The 21899-nt window shown below is 36.2% G+C and overlaps 2 protein-coding genes and 1 long non-coding RNA gene across 3 annotated transcripts in view; 2 read left to right on the forward strand and 1 right to left on the reverse strand.

The window, feature by feature from the left end:
* Positions 1–10162, forward strand: part of LOC108977314 (protein yellow-like) — an 18066-nt gene extending 7904 nt beyond the window's left edge. The window contains exon 2 of the mRNA XM_018946934.1: positions 8512–10162. Within this exon, the coding sequence (XP_018802479.1) occupies positions 8512–9926 (1415 nt within the window). The 3' untranslated portion in view covers positions 9927–10162. The remainder of the gene's footprint in view (positions 1–8511) is intronic.
* Positions 1–21899, reverse strand: part of LOC108977323 — a 106824-nt gene that overhangs the window by 54247 nt on the left and 30678 nt on the right. The gene's annotated exons all lie outside the window — the stretch shown is intronic.
* Positions 14701–20855, forward strand: LOC108977315 (protein yellow-like). Its single transcript, XM_018946935.1, has 2 exons — positions 14701–15143; positions 19496–20855. The coding sequence occupies exons 1-2, from the start codon at positions 14897–14899 to the stop codon at positions 20728–20730; spliced, it is 1482 nt and encodes a 493-aa protein (XP_018802480.1). The 5' UTR covers positions 14701–14896; the 3' UTR covers positions 20731–20855.

The raw sequence follows: 21899 nt of genomic DNA on the forward strand, positions 1-21899 counted from the left end.
CATTTTTTCAAAAATATTTAAATTTCGCGATTTATTTTTTGAAATAGTATTTATAGTAATTGTAATTGAAAAAAAAATCCGTCATTCAAATCTTTAAAAATTTTATATCGAAGATCTGTGCAAAATTTCATGAAGATCCGTTGAGTAGTTCTCGAGAAATCTCGGCGCACTTAACTTAGCTAATTTCGAGCGCACAAGTCCTCAAGACTGTATCTCCGAATCTATTACTAGGATCAATATGAAAAAGGACAATATTCTAGAGAAGAATTTAATTAGAAAATAAACGATTTTGTGAAACCCGTAATCCTATGTATCCCCTTAAAGCCATCTCGACCTTATACAATTAAATTTATTTTACTTAAAATGTTTACAATCAATCAACGCAAGTCACACCAGTTCACATAATTTTTAGTCAATTCAAAGTAATTTTTATTTCAATTACATAAAACAAAGAATAATTCAATATGTAGTTCAATTAAATTCAATTAAACCAGAAATAATACAATTGATTACATTAAATAATTAATTCAATTTAAGACAGTAAATTTAATCGCAAATAAAATTAATTCTAACTGAATATTTAATTTTTTCTTTTACAACTTTAATTTTACCAGTTTTTATTCTATCATTCTTTCACACCAGACAGTTTTTCTCAGGCACTCTTTTATTTTTGTTATCAAAAAGCACAGCATTACAACTTGCCACAAATGTTGACCAATTTGCTGCATATAAGGGGCACTTAGGAAAATTTACGTATATTTTTGGCGATATAATTTTAGAATGTTGTAGCAATGCATGGCTTTCGTTTATGGACTTTAACTAAAAGGTTGGTTTATAGACTTTAACTAAGAAGTTTTGGCGACTGTTTTTTTGTGGCTTTTCAACACTTTAGCGGTTACAGTGGTCTGGTCTAGAGCTGGATCAGCTTATGGCATGAGTTTAAATATTCAAGAACGAGTTGACTTAAAAAAAAAAAATTATGAAAAAGACTATTGACTAAACGTAGTTCTACACAACGGATTGAAACCATATGATCCAGATGGCCTGATGGCCAATGAAAAAATCGTTTCAATAGAGCGATGATTTTAAACCTTTCTTACATCATTTTGCTGGAACCTCACTACCACTCAGCTAATAGCTATTGACGTGTAGAGCCAAACACTTGCAACCCAGTTATCTTTCCTCTAGGAAATTATATATCTTTAAGAGCTATATTAATTAAGATATTGAAAATTTATAGTTTCCTCAAAATACCTCCTTAATTACTTCCCTTTTCACAATGCAATGCATTCCATTGCTTGAACAAAACTCATTGAAAAAAACCAAAAACAAATAATACAAATTATAATTTCAGCAATTAAATTTTTTATGAAAATATTTACACGTTCCAGCCGGTTGTGCGATGTGTCAGTATGTACAAACATACTCAGCTGCACAAACAAGCAAAAACAATATGTGTTCGATTCGTGCAACAAATGCTCAACAAGCCAGACAAAATGACGCGGATTGATTTGTAGCAGAAAAACAAGACTTAAAATGAATGAATGAATTTGTTAGGCCCAAAAAAGCACAGCTTTAATTATACAAAAATAAAATAAATAGAGCCAAATCACCAGAGAAAAACGGCGACAAACAGTAGCGGCGATACGAAAATGTACAAAACATTTAGTGAATATCTACAAATAAACTGGTAAATGATTCAACAGTTAAAGCGGATGATGGCCAATTAATGGATAATGATGTGAAAATACGGCGCTACAGTGGGTTCAAAGTGGTAAATGAGGTGGTAAAAACATGAAAAAACGTTACTATAAAAGTAAGAGTAGCTAAAATACCCTTCAAGGTGCATTTTTAATAGCATAAAGGGCTATAAAAATAACGTTATATTAATTTTGGTCGGATCAGAACAATGTTCTGAAAGGTTGTAGCGTTGCCTTGGACAATAATTTGTGCCGAATTTCTTGAAGATATCTAGTAAAACAAGAAAGTTTTCCATACAAGTGCTTGATTTTAATCAACTAAATAGTGGTTCACTATCGGCGGTTCGGACAAATGAAAGGAACGTATAAATTTCCAGTTCGATTATTCCAAAGCCGAGAGACTAGTTCGCTTATATGCAGATAGTCAAACGGACAAATGAAAGTGACTAAATCGATACAGGTCATCATCTTAGATATCTTGGTATGAGAATATGTCCAGAATAAGTCAAAGGGCAGACTTTTAAGTTCCCAGGCCACTGCAGTATATTTCAAGCTGAGGTATTTTCTATTGTGAAAGCCGCAAAGCTGAACTCTAATGCACCTGCAGGCAATTCCAGAGTCAAAGTAGACAGCGAAGCAGCAATCAAAGCAGTAACCTCGTATCGTGTGTTGGGAAGCAGGGTAGCAATGAAAAGTGTTGCCAAAAGCAAGCAACTTCACTTCTACTGGGTCCCAGGCAACAAATGATGTACGGCTAACACCTGAAAACGTGATCAACATTGGGAAATTCATGGATTATCTATGCGACGATCTGAACAGAAGCATGTTAAAGAAAATCGAAACCCGGAAAATTTTTTAGTGAAATTAAGAAGTTTACTCGTAAACATTCGTAACAAATTTTCGTGGAATATTGTGTTTCCAATAGAATTCCAATGTAGATGGATCGTTGAAGAAGTTACAGAAGAGCTGCCGGAGTTTACATTATTACAAGTCATCGAAAACTTGCCCCAAAGAAAGAAAGTAAGAATCGGAATGGTTATATTGACAACAGATATATATATAAAAGATGATCTCAACATCTCCTTATTGATCGACACAAACATTTCGGTTAATGTTTTGGGTATAAAGTTTGTCGCTGCCAGACTCGTATCAAAAAATCAGATTTTTGTACCCATCGTATTCGCCAGAGTTGGATCCCAATAATTTTTTCCTGTTTTCAAAAGTGAAAAATCCCTTTGTAGCACCGGCAAAGAGTCCATTGATCAAATATATCAAAATGATTAAGATCGCGTCGTAAACAAACAGCTTCACAAACTAATTGATATAAAAAATTAAAACCTCAGACAAACACAAGGAAAGATTATATCAGTCTAGGAAAGTCAAATTTATTGATTTGTTTATAAGTACCGATCCGGGTCAAATTTGATCTTGAATGTATTTTTATGCGCATCTAAGTCTAAAAGCATCCAAAACAAATACTAATTTTTCAATTACTTAAGTAGAGCTGCTTAGGTTTACTCTCTTCATAAGTATCTTAAGATCGAGATCAAAGCATGGATTATTTGGTGAACTTTTAAAACCAAGATCATTGCGTGGTACATTAAAAAAAAACAACACTAAGCACTTTAAAGAGATCGTTAGAAGGAATAAGGTAATAGTCGCACATACTTCATCGCTTAAATATTTATAAACCTCATTATGTAAAAAATAATCACAAGAAAAAGTCCACAAAAAGTTCAAAAAATTTTCCTTTTCTAAAGTACGAAGATTTGTAGCCACACTCTTCAGTTTTCGATTGCATAAGATTTTAAGCATAGACGCCGCCATGTTTACTAATATTATCCACCACGCAGTCAGCGCATAAATTGATTCAACTCACAACAGCAACATGTCATAAATACATGGGCGTGTCGCTATTAGGCGGTTGTACCTCTTTTGTTTCTATCAAGATGGACGTGTTGCCAATACTATTATTATTAAAATACATTTTTTTTTTCTTTAATTTTCCTGTTTTTCCCTCTCTATTGAGCAAGTTCAGTTGCATATTTCGGTTTAGCTGTCGGTCATTGCTGCACAAGATATTTGTGGCAGATATTAAAGGTATGACCATTTTGAGTGGGTAAGTGACAGAGCCATTGTGTTTGCTCATGTCAATGCGATGTGCGATAAAATGTGTGGCATACGGAGCTGAAGGTGTGGCAGAAATGTGTGAAACGGTGCTTAAATAAATGGTACATTATTTATTTAAACATTTATTAATAAAATTCCACATTGAAGATCAAATCAAGTGGAGCGATAATGGGTTTGTAACGTGCCATAATAAAAATCAGCAGTTTTAATCAATTATTTAACTATATTCGGTTCAAAAAATGTCAACTGGACAAAGTTTCTGACATATGATACTATTGGAATTTATGTAAAGTGTTAGAACATGAGGATTTAGAAGAAACTTCCTAAAATTCGAAAATCCTTATATTGGATAGTCGAAAAAGTCTTTTCCGCTAGATACATTATTCCAGCAGTATAAAAGATTCATCCATTTCCAGAAAGGAAGAGAGTACCTTTTTATACAAAAACTTCAAAATATAGTGAATTTCTTCATTATTTTCACTCAATTTTAAACAGCTGTAACTTTTTTTTTCAAATTCCCCGAATTTAATTTTTTTTGTTGTTTAAATGAAGCTTAAAATCTCACCTTTCCAGACATACTGCAATGACATCTATTGACTAAATACGAAAAGACTTTTTCGACCATCCAATATATTAATTTTATCTCATGAAATAGCTTACAGTAACCCACGGTCAGTCCTTCGGACGTGCAAACAAACATAAAAAATCAATTCGCTCGTAATTCTGGTACTTTTGATATTTTTATCTATATTGTTTAGTTAAAAGTCTGACAAACAACTACTAAATGAACCAATCTAGTATCACACTCTGTTGAACATGTTGCAAGGGTCTCAAAATAAGCTCCCCGCACACACATTGTTCAATACTTTATTGCTTAATACCTTATCGTACAATATTTGTATGTGTAAATTGCCATATTAAGTAAATCTTAGTTTAGTTGCCTTAAATGCTATTAAATCAACATGAGTTAAGCTGTCATGCAATACACGGATTATCCCCAGACGAGTTGTTAGCTGCTCAGCGGAAAAGCTCGACAAGTTGCTGTCAAGCGGAACAATTGAGTTTGAATATGTTGAACGAATTACGCGCGTAGTAGCGACTAGTCAGTAGCTTACTAACCACGCAGCGATTAGTTGATGTTTGACAGGTATTGAAAACATGCAGGCAAATTAAGTTTGACGTGAATGGTAAAAGTTTATGTTTATTCGTTAAGCAAGCGCTAAGCGATTTGAATTTTAAACTAAAGAGTGGCCACCGACGTAGCCGAGCATGTTTAGTACCTGATTGCATTTAAGTGGGTGTCAATTTATATAAAGCGTAACATTGCATTGCAAATTTTTCCATTAAACAAAATTTTACGCTCTGAGTTGAACATTTTTTCATTAAATCCTTAAGACGACCGAAACGGGTTTAACAAATTTGTGATAATTCAATAAATGAATAATATTTACATACATATATCCTTGATTGTTTTGAATTCGCTTCAGTTCTAAGGGACACATGATGACTTTGTTTTTTTTTTTTTTTAATTTTCTTCTTCTAGTTAGTCTAGTGAGAACTGTATTACAAAGTTCAAGGTATGCACTCGACTCCCCTTGCTGATATTTACTCGTACCTACACTTCAGATTAGAGAACCTCAATAAACTTTTCTGATTGAACAGTATCGAAAACTTCTCTCGAAAACGAAATTAGCAACAAGAACGATTGTTTCCTTTAAACGGCTCTATTGGTGACAAATCAGATCTAAGTGAGGAACTTGGATATTGGGGAGTAACTGATAGAAGATTATGCCATGCCACGAAACCTAGAGCAGAACCTTACTGAATATCACTCCTGCCGATCTTTCATAAATACATAAATTTTGTTGCGATTCAGCAGTAACTCGCCTATGAAACCTTATTGCCTAAGTTTGTTTTGCGTTAATTTGTAGGGCATTCGCATCCGAAACAGTGCTTTCATCAAGTATAATGATCGAACTCGACGATTTCTCTTATTTTATCAACATTTGATGATTGCAGCGAACTTTTGGAGAAAAATATCTCCAAAACATTGTTTCAGTGTACCGGTCTTCTCAGAAAACTTCGGACTTTGGAGGAATTGTCCTCGATCTGTTCCATTCTCTAAAGAGAATAGACGAAACCAACCAAATCAAATTCCGAGAGAGTCTGTTATAGAAAAATTTTTCGCCTTTAACACAGAAAGACTGTAATATATGACGTATTTTACCTTTGTTGGTGTCTATCCTTGATACGTAATTCAACAGGATTGAATCCAGCAAAAGAAAAACTGCCTGAGAAGTTTGTGCGAAGTACGAAATTTTATCTTTCGAATGGCAAATAGCTTAAACAATTAAATACATATTTATATATTTTTCATTTGGTTTGAATAATATCAACCAATAATCTAAAAGAAATATAATCGAAACTGTATAAATCCAAGCGTGTTACTCCAATCGTCCTACTACTGTTAGAAACTCAATGAGATTTCTTCAAAATCTTAGCACTGTTGGCGGAAATTGAAGACATTTCACTGAGTGAGAATATTTTCATTCTGATTTCTTTATTGATTCGCTTGCCTTTTTATACAATTTTTAAATCTAACTTATCTAATTCCATGTACGTGTAAGTTTGTATATACGTTGCCACACGGCTCCCTTTGTTTTTTTTAATGGGACAACTTAATCTATTGGCAAAATGAAACAAATTACAGATCATGACATATTAAGAATGGCCGATACGACACTTAAATTTATTTGAAAAACCGGTATATTATATTGAATATCAATTACTGAAGCCAAGGCGACTCCGCGTCTGGGGATTACACGCTCAATATTCAAGTGTAATTTTTACAAATAAAACCAGCAGTTGCAACAAATATGTTAAACTCACACTCGGCAACTTGTCAACAAATATATTCGAGAAAAATATTACTTGTGAAAAAAGAAATATAAAAATTATTGAAGAAAATCTTGCATAGTCAAGCTGCAGGTTGAGGTGTGTCTACACGACGCCGGTTGACAAATGCAGCAATTAACGCCTGATCAAATTAAAATCAGTTGACTTATGTAATTAAATAATTTAGATAAAAGTTGCAGCTACTGCAAGACAAGTTGTTTTTTTTTTGTTTTTTAATTTTTGGTTGTATAAATAAAATTTTATCTTGGCAAATTGGTCTTAATATCTTAATTTAATATGACAATTCAAAGCAATGTTGGTCGGTTCACACACAATGTTTTACGAAAAGCGGAAGCTGAATGCGGAAGCAGACGTAGCGGACGTATTCCATTGACCTAATTATATCTAGTACAAACTTGAGTTAGATATTCATGTATTATAAAACTATCAAAACTTTAAAAAGTTGCTTTAGTAACATTCCTTCCAAGCTTTAGAGACTATAAAATATTTAAATAAACCTGTTGAGAATTACAGAGACTTTGAATGAAAGTTGAATTAGGCTAACCTCTTTGGCCTCGTCTCCCAACAACTCGATATAACACTTTCGAATTCATAAGATCTTTAAGTCAAATAAACAGTGTTAGATAACGTTATCTAGTAATTAATGTCGAACTACCAATAATAATTCCGACAAATAAACATATTTCATTCAATGTATAAGCATTTTAAGGCGGATTATCACTTGGAGGATCACTTCTGGCTCAGACAGCATACAAGTGCGGCCTAAAAAGAAAAAAATGGAAGCATTTGTGGGAATATATTTTTATCGTACGTAACCCGAACGGATTTTCATCAGTCCAAGGACCATTAATAACCCAACATTGCTCTTAATAACTTCAGCGATGTTTTCTGCCGTTACAACAGCTGCAACAATAACATATTTTTTTAATAAAAAATATTTCGGTGAACGGTTTTTAGAGATTGGTTCTTGATTATGTCCTTTAAATATCCTTTCGTGAAACTTATTACTTTATAGATCACAAAAATGTAGCGTGGAGACTTAAGTCAATAATTTTCGTACCAACAGTACTGTCTTTATGGAAGTAAAGTCAGCTACAGCCTTCTATAAGAACAATTGGTTCTGCTAGTCATTGACCTCAGTGGACGTTCAACAGCTTTATTGCTTACTAGGTGGAATGTGGACCATATAAAAGTTGCCCAAAATTAAAGCAAGTTTAGAACTACATTAATAGGAAGCACGGTTTTCAGTCTTCTATTCTGCATAAATATGACCAAATTTCATTGATGAAAAGCTGAACCTGCTACCTTAAAGCACGCGTGGTTCTTGGCTTGTTACAAGAGAACTGTGATTTTAAATAACTCCRTACGAAGAAATCTAATGGAGTTAAATCACCTTATTTTCAAGACGGTGTGGCAGAATTATACCCCCACATCACATATCTCTGGACCCGCCTGACAGATTTCAGCCACATTTAGTATTTCTACATGACTTTATACCGCATATAACGGCCAATATGTGGGTTATCTCAATAAAAATGTGAAAGCCCCTTATAATAATGTTATCCGGATAACTTTACTCCGTATAATTAGTGATGGTATGAAAGGTATTTTAATGAATCTCTTGACAAAAATAGACAAAATGTGGTCGATACAACCACCATATCCCATTTACTACATAAGTGTAATAATTTCCATTTGTCTAACAAGACTTTTGTTAATTTATACCTACTGTTTAATTTATAACCACTTGCTTAACTCTTTCCAGGTATACCGGCTACATTAACTTACATCAATATGGATCATAGTGTGACGGGTTCGCCGGAGCTGATACCATACCCCGACTGGCGCAGCAACACAGCTGGCGATTGTGCGAACAGCATCACCACGGCGTATCGCATCAAAGCGGATGAGTGTGGACGTCTGTGGGTGCTTGATACCGGCACTGTGGGTATAGGCAACACCACCACCAATCCATGTCCATATGCCGTGAATGTCTTTGACTTGCACACGAATACGCGTATACGCCATTACGAGCTGCGTGCGGATGACACCAATGCTAATACGTTTATTGCCAACATTGCCGTTGATATTGGTAAATCATGTGATGATGCATTCGCCTACTTTTCCGATGAACTCGGCTATGGTTTGGTTGTATACTCGTGGGAGCAGAATAAATCGTGGCGCTTTTCGGCACACTCATACTTCTTCCCGGATCCATTGCGTGGTGACTTCAACATTGCCGGCTTGAACTTCCAATGGGGTGAGGAGGGTATCTTCGGTATGTCACTTTCACCCATACGTTCGGATGGTTATCGTACTATGTTCTTCAGTCCACTGGCAAGTCATCGTCAGTTTGCGGTGTCGACACGTATTTTGCGCGATGAGAGTCGCGTTGAGGATAGTTTCCACGATTTTGTGGTACTGGAGGAACGTGGCCCCAATTCGCATACGACATCACGTGTCATGAGCGATGATGGTATTGAGCTGTTCAATTTGATCGATCAGAATGCGGTCGGCTGTTGGCACTCGTCTATGCCGTATCAGCCACAGTTTCATGGTATTGTTGATCGTGATGATGTTGGTTTGGTGTTTCCGGCCGATGTGAAGATCGATGAAAATAAGAATGTTTGGGTACTATCTGATCGCATGCCTGTCTTTTTGATCTCCGATCTGGACTACAACGATGTGAACTTCCGTATCTATACGGCACCACTAAGTACATTGATTGAAAATACAGTCTGCGATATACGTAACAATGCTTATGGTCCGTCGAATGCGGTGGGCAGTACCAGCTTCTATGCCACGCCTACGAGTACGAATACTGTTTTTGGTACACAATTGGGCTTCGTTGGTAATAAAGTTTACGGCCCGTCAAATCCAGTGAGTTTGCCGAAATCTCAAACACTCTTCACCAAGCAATATTTACCGCCATTGGCCAGCAAACCTGTGATTCAAGCCAATGTGCCACGTGTGGCGCCACCAAGCCGCAATTATTTACCACCACTTATGGGTACCGGATATAGTACAACACAACGCAACGATGCATCCAAGGCTTACGTATTCAACAATGGTCTGTCCTATGAAACTGGTATTGGTGGTCCACATCTATTCCCACTACATTCGGAGGGTTTGAAGAATTATGTTACCATACGCAATTCTGAGTGGTGGACGCATCATTGAGCTGTGGTTGCTTCAAGTCATCGTGTTTTCTCTTGTCATCTGCCCGTTCCAGCCACGGATCCTTCTACTCTTATAAATTAGTTCATTTAGTGCAATTTGTGTGTCTTTGTTGTATCTCCGTGCACCTAAGTAACCTGAGGCAAGGCTACACTTTCGCAATAAAGTCTAGTAATTGCTTTTTATTTCATTTGACACAGCTATAATACTGTAATAAATACTCATTTTTATTATTTTCACATCCATGCAAGTGTATATAGTTTACACATTTATTATGGTAATTTTTAGCGGTAAAGAGTCATTGCTCTAACTATTAGGATGATCGTTTTGCAAAATGGTTTCCAAATAAAACTTGTTAAAAAGAGGGAACTGGTTTTAATTGAAAGAATGTGGCAAAATAACGGGAGTTTCAATAAAAAATTCGTAGATGTAAACCAGATCCTATCGGATCTAGCGAATCTGTCTTCACTTTGAAACGGCTGTTCGAGAAGGAGCGGGACGCAAAGGAGCAGAGCTCCGAACAGGCGCTTTTGGATATGAGCCTGCTGAATGAAATTTTTTTAGATTAACCTCCAGCAAGCATCCTCAATTTAGTGCTACGTCTGAAACGAGACGGAGTCGAATTCGCTCTAATCTTGCTGAAAAGCTATAATCTGTCAGCGGGCAGCGGCCCAGGCCGCACGTTTTTTTTCTCTAGTCTAATTTCAGCGAAGGTGACATCATTGCCGCTAAAGTAAACGGTAAAGAAGTAGGTTTCTGGCTGATCTCGGCATATATCCCGCACGAGGTTGAGGTGGAATAACCTCGCATAGTGGGACCGATATTATAATTGGTTCTGACGCATATAAAATTATTCTGACGGAATATAAAATTACTTCACCAAGCGGTCGAGGGAAAAGCGTTCGAATGATTCTTCTTACAACGGCAGCCCACTCATTTAAAAGAGAGCTTCATCGCTGAATAAAACTTCCTTGGAATTGGATTTTTTAAGCTCGCAAGCCAAGATCCTTCGGGAAAACCTTCCATTAAATTGATGAATGTAGTTCCAGTTGTTGCATGTGAAGGCGAATGAACCTATTCGGGTATTCTTCGGTATTCTAATTCACAGCAGCAATAACGTCTTCGGTGCCCACTGTATAGCGGCTCTGAGTTTGCGTATCATCCACTAAAGTAAACGTGATCCATGGTAGGTCGAACAGAACCATTATTTTGACAATAAAATTGTACGATTTGCAAACGTTAAGTCTTCATTAGGAAATGGCAACCGAAACCGAGTATAGTATAAATTAAGTAACATCTGTCCAAAAATAAAAAAGTCCCAAAAAAAGAGTATTGCATGATTGAAAACCAGGCGTCTAACAAACAAAAAAAAAAGTTTTTTTTTCTATTTTATGTTTTTAATTTCCTCATTAGGTCATCTTTTATAAATTGATAAGTATGCAGTTCTTGAGCTCAGGGGCAGGTGAGGAACTTGGACATTGGGGAGTACTGATAGAAGATTTCTCCATCTGAAAGTCAATTCTGCCTTGACCAACATTTGCGCGGTCATCATCCGTAACGATTCTGCAGTCTTACATGTTGGTCGAACTCGACGATTACTACTTACTATTTTATCGATATTTTTCACAATTAGTTCCCAAATAGTGGTGCATTTTTTACATCAAAGTTAACCAAACGCATCGCCGTAGAGGAAAAACTGGCCCCGGTGATGACTGCAGTGAATTTTTGGAGAAAACATCTGTTATACATGGTTGCAGATTACCGGTCTATTCGGAGTTTGGAGGAGTTATGCCCGCTTTCCCTTTCCTCTCTCCTTCACTACCGAATTGGAATAATCCACTTTGCGAATAGTGGAGCATATTATTAAAACCGAACAAAGCCTCAAAATTAACTCAAACGAAATACAAAAGGAGTAAAATATTGAAATAATTTAATGTATGTACGTATGTATTGGGTCGTTCACCAAGTAATTTCATTTGATTACAACAGCCGTTCTTACTGACTTTTGTCGCAGCCAACTTCACACTTAACCGCTTTATTGCTATAGTTATATCTGAACAGCTGATGTTAGTAAGGCGTTTTTGAAAAATTTTCTCAACTTTGTTTTAATAGTTTTTGCTTGGTGCCTTATTGAAGATGGAAGATTGTTAACAATATTTTCATCCTATTTTACCTTTTTATTATCAAATGTGGAAAAAATTATATGATGTGTACGGAGAAAATCTATTGAGCGAACGCCAATGCCAAAATTGGCTTTCAAAATTTCGATCTTAAAGATGCACTCCGACTTGGAAGACATCTTGAACACACACCTAACATATGCCAAGTATGGTGGCATATTGGGATTATAACTGTCATTGGCCGAAAGAAGGCAAAAGGTGGATCAAATGGAGAAGCATCTTAAAGTTGCACTAGAAACGAAATTACTTAGTGAACGACCCAATATTTAGATTTAACGACGTGTCCAAATAAAACATTATCGGAAGTGGACCATATGTGAAGATGGAAACAACACCAAGCGGCTTCATATCACAAAACATCTGCAAGAACCAGTCTACAACTGAAAATGCAATAATTTATGATATTTTATTTTAAAAGCTCCCATTATATTTAATTTATAAAATCAATTAACTAAAGCAGAAATTAAAATTTCTAAGCAATATGCAAAGTAATGTCTTACATCAACACCTAACCGAACATGACTTAACTGACACTAAAATTTATTAATAATATTAATATGCACAAGCTGTCAAATAAATTAAACATATAACTTATGAATTGCKGTTAGCCCGCAAATTGCCTGCTATTAAGTTATGATATACAAGTATTATATTGAAAATCAATAACGCAGCCCTGGCCGCGCCGCGTCAGGGGATTACACGGTGTGTGCGCTTGAGCACGCGTTTGTGTAATTTATTTAATTTAAAGAAACCGGTAGTTGCAACAAATATGTTAAACCAACGCTCGACAACTTGTCAACAAATATATTCGCGAAAGATATTTTTTGTGCGAAAAAAATAGCTTTAAATTATTCAATTGAATATAAAATATTTAAACACCACTGCGTTTTCTGCTCAAGCTCAGATTGAGGTGTGTCTTTTTATGATGAACATACATATACACAACGCCAGTTGCAGCAATTAACGGCTGATTAAATTAAAATCCGTTGACAGACTCATTTATTTATATAATTTAGAAAAATTGCGGCTTCCCCAAGACTTTTTTTATACCCTGAACAGGGTATATTAAATATGTCACGAAGTTTGTAACACCCAAAAGGAAGCGTCGGAGACCCTATAAAGTATATACATAAATATAAATGATCAGTATGTTTAGCTGCGTCGATTTAGCCATGTCCGTCTGTCCGTCCGTCCCTCTGTAAATACACGAACTAGTCCTCAGTTTTTAAGATATCGTTTTGAAATCTTGCAAACATCGTTTTCTCTTTAAGAAGCTGCTCCTTTGTCGGAACTGTCGATATCGGACCACTATAACATATAGCTGCCATACAAACTGAATCATAGAAATCTAGTGCTGGTATGAAAAACTTTTGCATTTGACAAGATATATTCACGAAATTTGGTATAGATTATTTGCTATGGCAACAATGTAATATCCGAAGAAATTGTTCAGATCGGTTAACTATAGCATATAGCTGCCATACAAACTGAATGATCGGAATCAAATACTTGCATGGCAAACTTCCGCATTTGACGATATGTCTTCACGAAATTTGACATTTATTACTGTTACTGTTGATAATATAAGCTCCGAAAAGAAAGATTTAGAATTACTAAAAGAAATGCTTCCGTGAAGGGTATATTAGCTTCGGTACAGCCGAAATTAACATTTTTTATTGTTTTTAAATTTTTTTTTGTATAAATAACTTTTATTTAAAAAATTTTTTTTCTTTTCTTTTACTGTGATAAGAATAAACAAGTAAGAAAGGGCTAAGTTCGCGTGCAACCAAACATTTTATGCTCTTGCAACTTGCAAGAATCAAAGCCAGGGAAAAAGTTTACGGTGTAAAACGGCAACCAGAGGTTCGGAGGCCAAGCAGTTATATATATATTCACATACTAATAAACTATTCCATGAGATTCATTAAAACCCCTCACCTCCCAAGTATTCATATGGACGTTTGCATATTTTGATATTACCTATATCACAGCGAACAACTTCTGAATATTTTATGAAGATTGGTTCAGCCGTTCTCGAGCCTTAGCGCTACTAACAAACAAACATTCAATTTGATTTATATTTATACAAAAGAAAACGTTTATATGGGAAAACGAAAATGGCTATTTTTAGGCGTTTTCCGGCCATTATTCGATTTTTTCTCGCCACAAGACCATCTCTGAATTTTAAAAAATATTTAGAAAAAAGAATTAGCCAAATTGTGGCCTGGCGTTGTTGAGTTATGCGCTTAGCAACACATTTTCGATTCTTTTTTATATTATAGACGCAACTTTCGTAATTTTTTCTTACATAAGAACCTTCTTCTAATAATAACAAATACAACAACAAAAAAAAGAATTAGTGAAAACGGTCCAGTCATTCACGTGTCATGCCGTGACCAAGGGAAAAATCGATTCATTTTTATATATAGATATATAATATATACTAAGGAAAATTTGGCATGCTTTTAGGCGTCGTTTTCAAAATGCTTAAGAGTACTGCTGTGTCAAGTGCTAGAAGCTTGTCGGTGCTGCGTTGTCGTTTTGTTGAAGTTTATAAAAGTCGCAACATTTGGACAATTCGGCAACAGTCGTGTCTTAGCGCTGCCAACGTTGGTGCATACAGTTATTATTACCGAATAGCGCGTTGTACTGAAGGAAACGGAAGTGCGCGTTTTTTTGTACGAACGTGCGCGTGTCCTTATGTACGTTAAATTTGAAATATTCAACAACAAAAAATACCGATAAGCATATCCTTTTTGAAGCCAACGAGAAAATAAACAAAATTGTGTCAAAATGCTGTCGAATTTCCGTTTCACAATTCGCAACTTTGCTGCTTTGCTGTGCCTTGTTGCGCATGTGCAGGCCACATACAAACTGCAAGAGCGTTACAGTTGGACCGAATTGGATTTTGCATTTCCTAGTCCTGGTTTGAAGCAACAGGCGCTCGCTACCGGCGATTATATACCACAGAATGCATTGCCTGTCGGCATGGAACACTGGGGCAATCGGTTGTTTGTGACCGTGCCGCGTTGGCGTGATGGTAGGTGCAAGCAAGCGTCATGTGCAAGATTTCAAAAGAATAATTTAAGTAATAAAGTGTGCTGAAATTTTTTTTAATATGAGGGCAATACTGTGATTTAGAAAAAAAAAGATTCTTTCAATATTTGTACCCTGATTGAACAGGTTAAATAAAGCTTCCCACGATATGTGTAACACACAAAAGAAAAAATGGGAGGTCCTATAATGCAATCAAAATTAAGTTCTTAAAATATGGGAGTTGGGCCACATACTAATAATCGATGACACGATTTCATCCATTTTAAGTGCAAAGATACACGGTTGTGAACAAAACACGCTTTCTCATTTGCGATGCTATATAAAGTCATGCCGAAGTCCGAAAAATGTCTATGTTAGGTATATAAGAGGAAGTATTGACCCGATTCAATCTATATTGGACATTCAGACCACCAATTATTATGTGAGACATCTCACACATTGATGGATATTATCAGTAAAAATTCAGCTATAAGCAGTGGTGTCCAGGGGTTAGATTTGGACAATTTTTAATCACAAGGTGGCACACTACAAAGGCACTATTCGCAAAAGGTTTTATTCAGCAACTTAAATTTTTTTTTTTGTTTGGTTAATGAAATTTGAAATAATCAGATGGAATAAAAAATTATGTTTTATGGGCGTGTTTCGACCATTTTCGTCCTAAACAAGGAAAATGTGAAAATAATCCTTGGTACATAGGATAAACGATAAACCTGCAATGTATTCCAATACATAGTGATACCACTGTTAACAGTGAAGCCCATGAACTAGCCATTGGCAGACCCCGAAAATTAGACGCCATAAAAAAAAAAAGGATTTATATGCCTCTGGCTAATTGTAGATATTTAAATAATTCACATTTTGGAAAATATTATTGGATTGCAGAGAAGTCAATTCCTTACTTGCTCAACAGTTGCCTGCACGGCATCAAAGAACTCTAGTAGGAGTGCTAACTGGTTACTGATTAATTTTCATATATGCTACCAGACTAACACAAATCATACAATTACTATTCTAGAAGCCGTCAAGTGGTAGAATAAAGAAATATCATAGAACATCATCTACGCGAACACAATGCTTTCGATATGAAAGGAATGCTCAAAGGTTCAGAAATTATCCTCCGACCTACGCTCCACGCACGCACATTTTTCAATTCCTTTATGCTTGACATTTTGTCATACAATATTTGTAGACTAGCCTTAAATGCTATTTAATCAACATAAGTTAAGCTGTCACGCGATACATGGATTATCCCCAGGCGAGTTGTCAGCCGCTCAGAGGAAAAGCTCGACAGGTAGCTGGCAAGCGGAACAACTGAGCTTGAATGTGTTGAACGAATTAGGCGCGTAGTAGCGACTAGCTATTAGTTGATGTTTGACAGGTACTGAAAACATGCAGGCATGCATTTTGACATAAGTGGTAAAAGTTTATTTTTTTTTGTTAAGCAAGCGCTAAGCAATTTGAATTTTAAAGTAAAGAGTGGCCACCGACGTAGCCTAGTACGTTGGCTAGATTTAAGTGGGTTTCCATTTATAATAGATAAAGCATAATTGCATTGAAAAAATGTGATTTGACAATTTTTTCATTAAATCTATAAAGCACCGGAAGCGGTTGGAAATGCGGCAGGAAAGTACACAAAACGGCGACTAGATTTTTTTTTCCTGAAGACTAGATAGATTGATAAATAAATTTTTTAGTGAGCAAGATCAAAAAATTCCTTTGAAAAAATTCGAAGTTACGAAAAAGAATAGTTAGAAGAAAAAAATATTTATTACGTAAATACCAATGGTAATTGGTACTACGTACTACGTTGTGGTCTACTACTAAATAGCTGGGCTTCACACAATCGATGCATGCGCTGTCGCAAAAACCCAAGATTGATCATAAGAGATCTAGTGATCCCTTGCCATATGCAGAAGCTGTATGGAATACTTCCTTCTTGACTAACTTGGGTTTGGCTGTCAAGACTCAAATGGCGGGAATAGAAATTAAACGCCTTTGCAAATTTGTATTGGCTCCTAAGCGTTTTGCTAATTTCTAATTTAAACACAGGAGTTCTTTCTATGGCTGCACAAAGACTAAATATAGCAGTCTACGTGTGATCTTTGATTAGCCATCTAACCGATTTAAATTAAGGAATTTCAGTTAACTTTTTTGAGTGGGCAGTATCAAAAAGAAATATGTCAAATGTGCCTTCTTTTGAGGTGAATATTTCAAATTCGATCCATGAGATTTTGTTGCGTTCCCTCTTGTGAAAAATATGCTCGACAAATCTCCTTTAATATCATTCTTTATTAATATGCTTTCAAATAGTTATGTTGTGTCAACACTAAATCAACCGAAATGCAAAAGGAGTAAAGTAGTAAAATGCTGAACCTAACATAGTATGTATAAATTTAGATTTAGCGAATAATTCAAATAAAACAGAATCGGAACAGCATTTTGTGCTAAGCCAGAAACAACTCAAAGCGCGATACTACCATAATAATCTGCACGAACCAGTCTACAACTCAAACTGCAATAATTTGTGATATATTATTTTTAATTTATTAAATTAAATTAACAAAAGGAGAAATTAAAATTTCTAAACAATATGCAAAGTAATACCTTACATCAACACCTAACCGAACATGATTTAACTGACACCATATTTTATTAATAATATTAATATGCACAAGCTGTCAAATAAATTAAACATATAACTTATGAATTGCCGTTAGACCGCAAATTGCCTGCTATTAAGTTATGATATACAAGTATTATATTAAAAATCAATAACGCAGCCCTGGCGGCGCCGCGTCAGGGGATTACACGGTGTGTGCGCTTGAGCACGCGTTTGTGTAATTTATTTAATTTAAAGAAACCGGTAGTTGCAACTAATATGTTAAACCAACACTCGACAACTTGTCAACAAATATATTCGCGAAAGATATTTTTTGTGCGAAAAAAATAGCTTTAAATTATTCAATTGAATTTAAAATATTTAAACACAACTGCGTTTTCTGCACAGTCAAGCTCAGGTTGGGGTGTGTATATATATTATGAACGTACATATACACAACGCCAGTTGACTAATGCAGCAATTAACGCCTGATCAAATTGAAACCAGTGAACTTGTGTATTTAAATAATTTAGATATAAGTTGCGGCTACTGCAAGATAACTTTTCTTTTAATTTTTTGTCGCGTAAATTAACATTTATCTTGACAAATTGGTCTTTTGACTTAGATTAATGTCAAGTGACAATTTGAAAGAATTTTAGCCGGTTCACACAGTGTTTCGAGAAATGTGGAAGCTTGGTGTGGAAGCGGACGTATTACTTTTGTATGAGAGACTACTTACATTAGAGTTGTAACTATCAAAGTATTAAGACCTTGCAAAGAAAACATCGCTTTCAAGCTTTAGTGAACATCAAAATATTTTATAAACCTGTTGAGAATTAGGGGAAGCTGAATGAAATAGCTAAGTGGGATTGGCTAAAATACCCACTAAATATATTAGCTAGAATGCTTTACACTCGTAAATATTAACTTGTATGAGCACTAACCCTTCAAGCGTCTGCTCCAAGCAATAACTGACTTGAAGAAAGTGTGGTCTAAGGAATTTAGGAAAATTATTTACTATTACTAGCTCGAATGGCAGAATGGAGACGAAATTAACTTGCAAAGATATCTCATATTAATGAGTTATTATGGAACGGAAAAATTTTTAATGCGAACAGTGAATTCTGTAGAGAAACTACTTAGAAATTATGAAAAAAAAAACTGGAAACTGTGGTTATGCTCAATCCGAGTGGCCCTGTCTCCCGAAAACCCAATATAAAATGACCGAAATTGGTAAATAATTGTATGGCCTTGTCGAAGTTGTTGTCATTTAAGCTCTAGCCAAGTCTAGAAGATTAAAATTCTACTTCCTGTAGCTGTATAAGAATATTGATTTGAATTAAATATATAAAGGACCTCCCCATACTCAGCTGTTATACAGGAAAGAAAACCATATTTCTTTAATAACAAAAAAAAAATTGCCTGATATTTCGAGATTTTTCGTTAAATTAACCACGTCCACGAAAATATAGGACAAAATTCAAGGCTTTAGTCAGTCATTCTCGCACTAATAATAAGAACTTGATGTAAGTTATTTCATATATGTGTATAGACAAATTTTAGAACAACTGAATTAGTAGCGGTGCTCACTGTTCATGGAAATCGGTGAATTTTTTATGACTAACAAAAACTAAGCAAGCATTAACAACCAGCAACTTATTTGTTTGCCTAACTGGCATTCAGACTACATATAAACTATGCTCACTTTTTTAATTATTTTCTTTAAATATTTCCAGGTATACCGGCTACATTGACTTACATCAACATGGATTATACACCGACGGGTTCTCCAGAGCTGATACCATACCCCGACTGGCGCAGCAACACAGCTGGCGATTGTGCGAACAGCATCACCACCGCGTACCGCATCAAAGCGGATGAGTGTGGTCGCCTGTGGGTGCTTGATGCCGGCACTTTGGGTCTCCTCAACACCACCACCTATCCCTGTCCATATGCCGTGAATGTCTTTGACTTGCGAACGAACAAGCGCATACGCCGCTATGAGCTACGTCCGGATGACATTAATGCGAATACGTTTATTGTCAATATTGCCGTTGATATTGGTAAATCATGTGATGATGCATTCGCCTACTTTACCGATGAACTGGGCTATGGTTTGATTGTATACTCGTGGGAGCAGAATAAATCGTGGCGTTTTTCGGGACACTCCTATTTCTTTCCCGATCCACTGCGTGGTGACTTCAACATAGGCGGCGTGAACTACCAATGGAGTAATGAGGGTGTCTTCGGCATGTCACTCTCACCCATACGTTCGGATGGTTATCGTACTATGTTCTTCACTCCACTGGCAAGTCATCGTCAGTTTGCGGTGTCGACACGTATTTTGCGCGATGAGCGTCGCGTTGAGGATAGCTTCCACGATTTCGTGGCGCTGGATGAACGTGGCCCCAACTCGCATACGACAGCACACGTTATGAGCGATGATGGTATTGAGCTATTCAATTTGATCGATCAGAATGCGGTCGGCTGTTGGCACTCTTCCATGCCATATCAGCCACAGTTTCATGGTATTGTTGATCGTGATGATGTTGGTTTGGTGTTTCCTGTCGATGTGAAGATCGATGAGAATAGGGATGTTTGGGTACTATCCAATCGTATGCCGATCTTTTTATTCTCCAAGCTGGACTACAACGATGTGAACTTCCGTATCTACACTGCACCTTTAAGTACTTTGATTGATAATACTGTCTGCGATATACGTAACAATGCTTATGGTCAGTCCCTCTTCCGTCAAGCCGATATGCCACATGTTGCGCCGTCAAGCCGCAATTACATAACACCAGTTGTGGGTACCGGTTATAGTGCAACCGATCCAGCCAAGGCTTATGTACTCAACAATGGTATGTCCTATGAGATCGGTAGTAGTGGTCCACATCTATTCCCACGACCTTCGGAGAGTTTGAAGAATTCTGTTACCACACGCAATTCCGACTGGTGGGCGCGGCACTGAGTTATTGTTGCGTGATTTATCTTGTCATCTGGCAATTCCAACCACGGATCCTTCTGCTCTCATAAACTAGTTCATCCAGTGCAATTTGTGTTATATTATTGTAAATAAATATTCATTTTTATTAATTTCGCATCCATACACGTGTATGTACAAATTTATTATGGTAATTTGTAGCCGTAAGAGTCAGTGTTGTAAAAATTAAGTTGATCGCCAACACCCTAGTGCGATACAGGAAAATAATGAGTATATCATAGGGCCCATGGAAGTACTCTCGGTCCGATCGAATCTAGCCAGCGTTGAAGGCGGATGGATTGTCAATTGGGGAATCTGTCTTCAGTTTGCTAGGCTGTGGGAGGAAGAGAGGGACGAAGGAGCAGCACGCGGCGCTGTTTAAGAACAGCCTGGAGAATAAAATTTGTATGACTGCTCCTAGTCCAGGAAGCGTGGCTAAGCAGTTATGAAATTTCTGAGGATAAAACGTCATAATCATAAATGATGGTGACGGTACTAGACTTTGAGCAGCCAGTGTCGAACAATACTTCTCCCGGGATAGCACCTCTCGAAGTGTCTGGGACGGACTGCGCACCCTTTCCAGGTCAAGGGAGCTTCTTAGCAAGTTTCACTTTTCAATGCTTATGAGAGTTTTAACTGGACAGTAAGATTGAAATATTGCTCAAAACTCTCAACAACTCGACGAATAGAACGAGTACAGGTGACGACTATTACGACCATAAAATGGCAAAAGCGCACGAAAAGTAACAATTGGAAAATGATTATTTTGGCAAAAATGAAACAATATTACAGATCATGACATATCAATGATTGATGCGGTTGGGAGTATTTGCACATTTCTGGGAGGTAATATATTTACTTCTGCATATGCATACCCAATTTGGTCATCTGGTAACCACATAATAAAGAAAAAGGTGCACAGGGAAACATAGAAATATTGCATACCTTTAGGCGCTGGTAACAGAGATGAAATGATTTAGAGATGTTTAATGAGTAACTTTTTTGCGTGCTTTTAGGCGTCGGTTTTATGAACAAATATTGGAGCTTAGCGATGAGCTCAAAATATATAAATATAAGAACAAGATAAGAAACTATAAAGTGAAAAAAGCAAATCATTAAGGTTTTTCAATCAATTTAGGTTCTGTCTCTTATACACA

Source organism: Bactrocera latifrons, unplaced genomic scaffold (genome assembly GCF_001853355.1).
Source record: "Bactrocera latifrons isolate USDA-ARS-PBARC rearing strain unplaced genomic scaffold, ASM185335v1 scaffold_87, whole genome shotgun sequence".
Taxonomy (NCBI): Eukaryota; Metazoa; Arthropoda; class Insecta; order Diptera; family Tephritidae; genus Bactrocera; species Bactrocera latifrons.

Excerpts from the sequence above, each read along its gene's own strand:
- LOC108977315 (XM_018946935.1), top strand. The coding sequence starts at position 14,897 with ATGCTGTCGAATTTCCGTTTCACAATTCGCAACTTTGCTGCTTTGCTG. Across the intron at positions 15,144-19,495 it reads CGTGCCGCGTTGGCGTGATG|GTATACCGGCTACATTGACT; the intron begins GTAGGTGCAAGC and ends AAATATTTCCAG.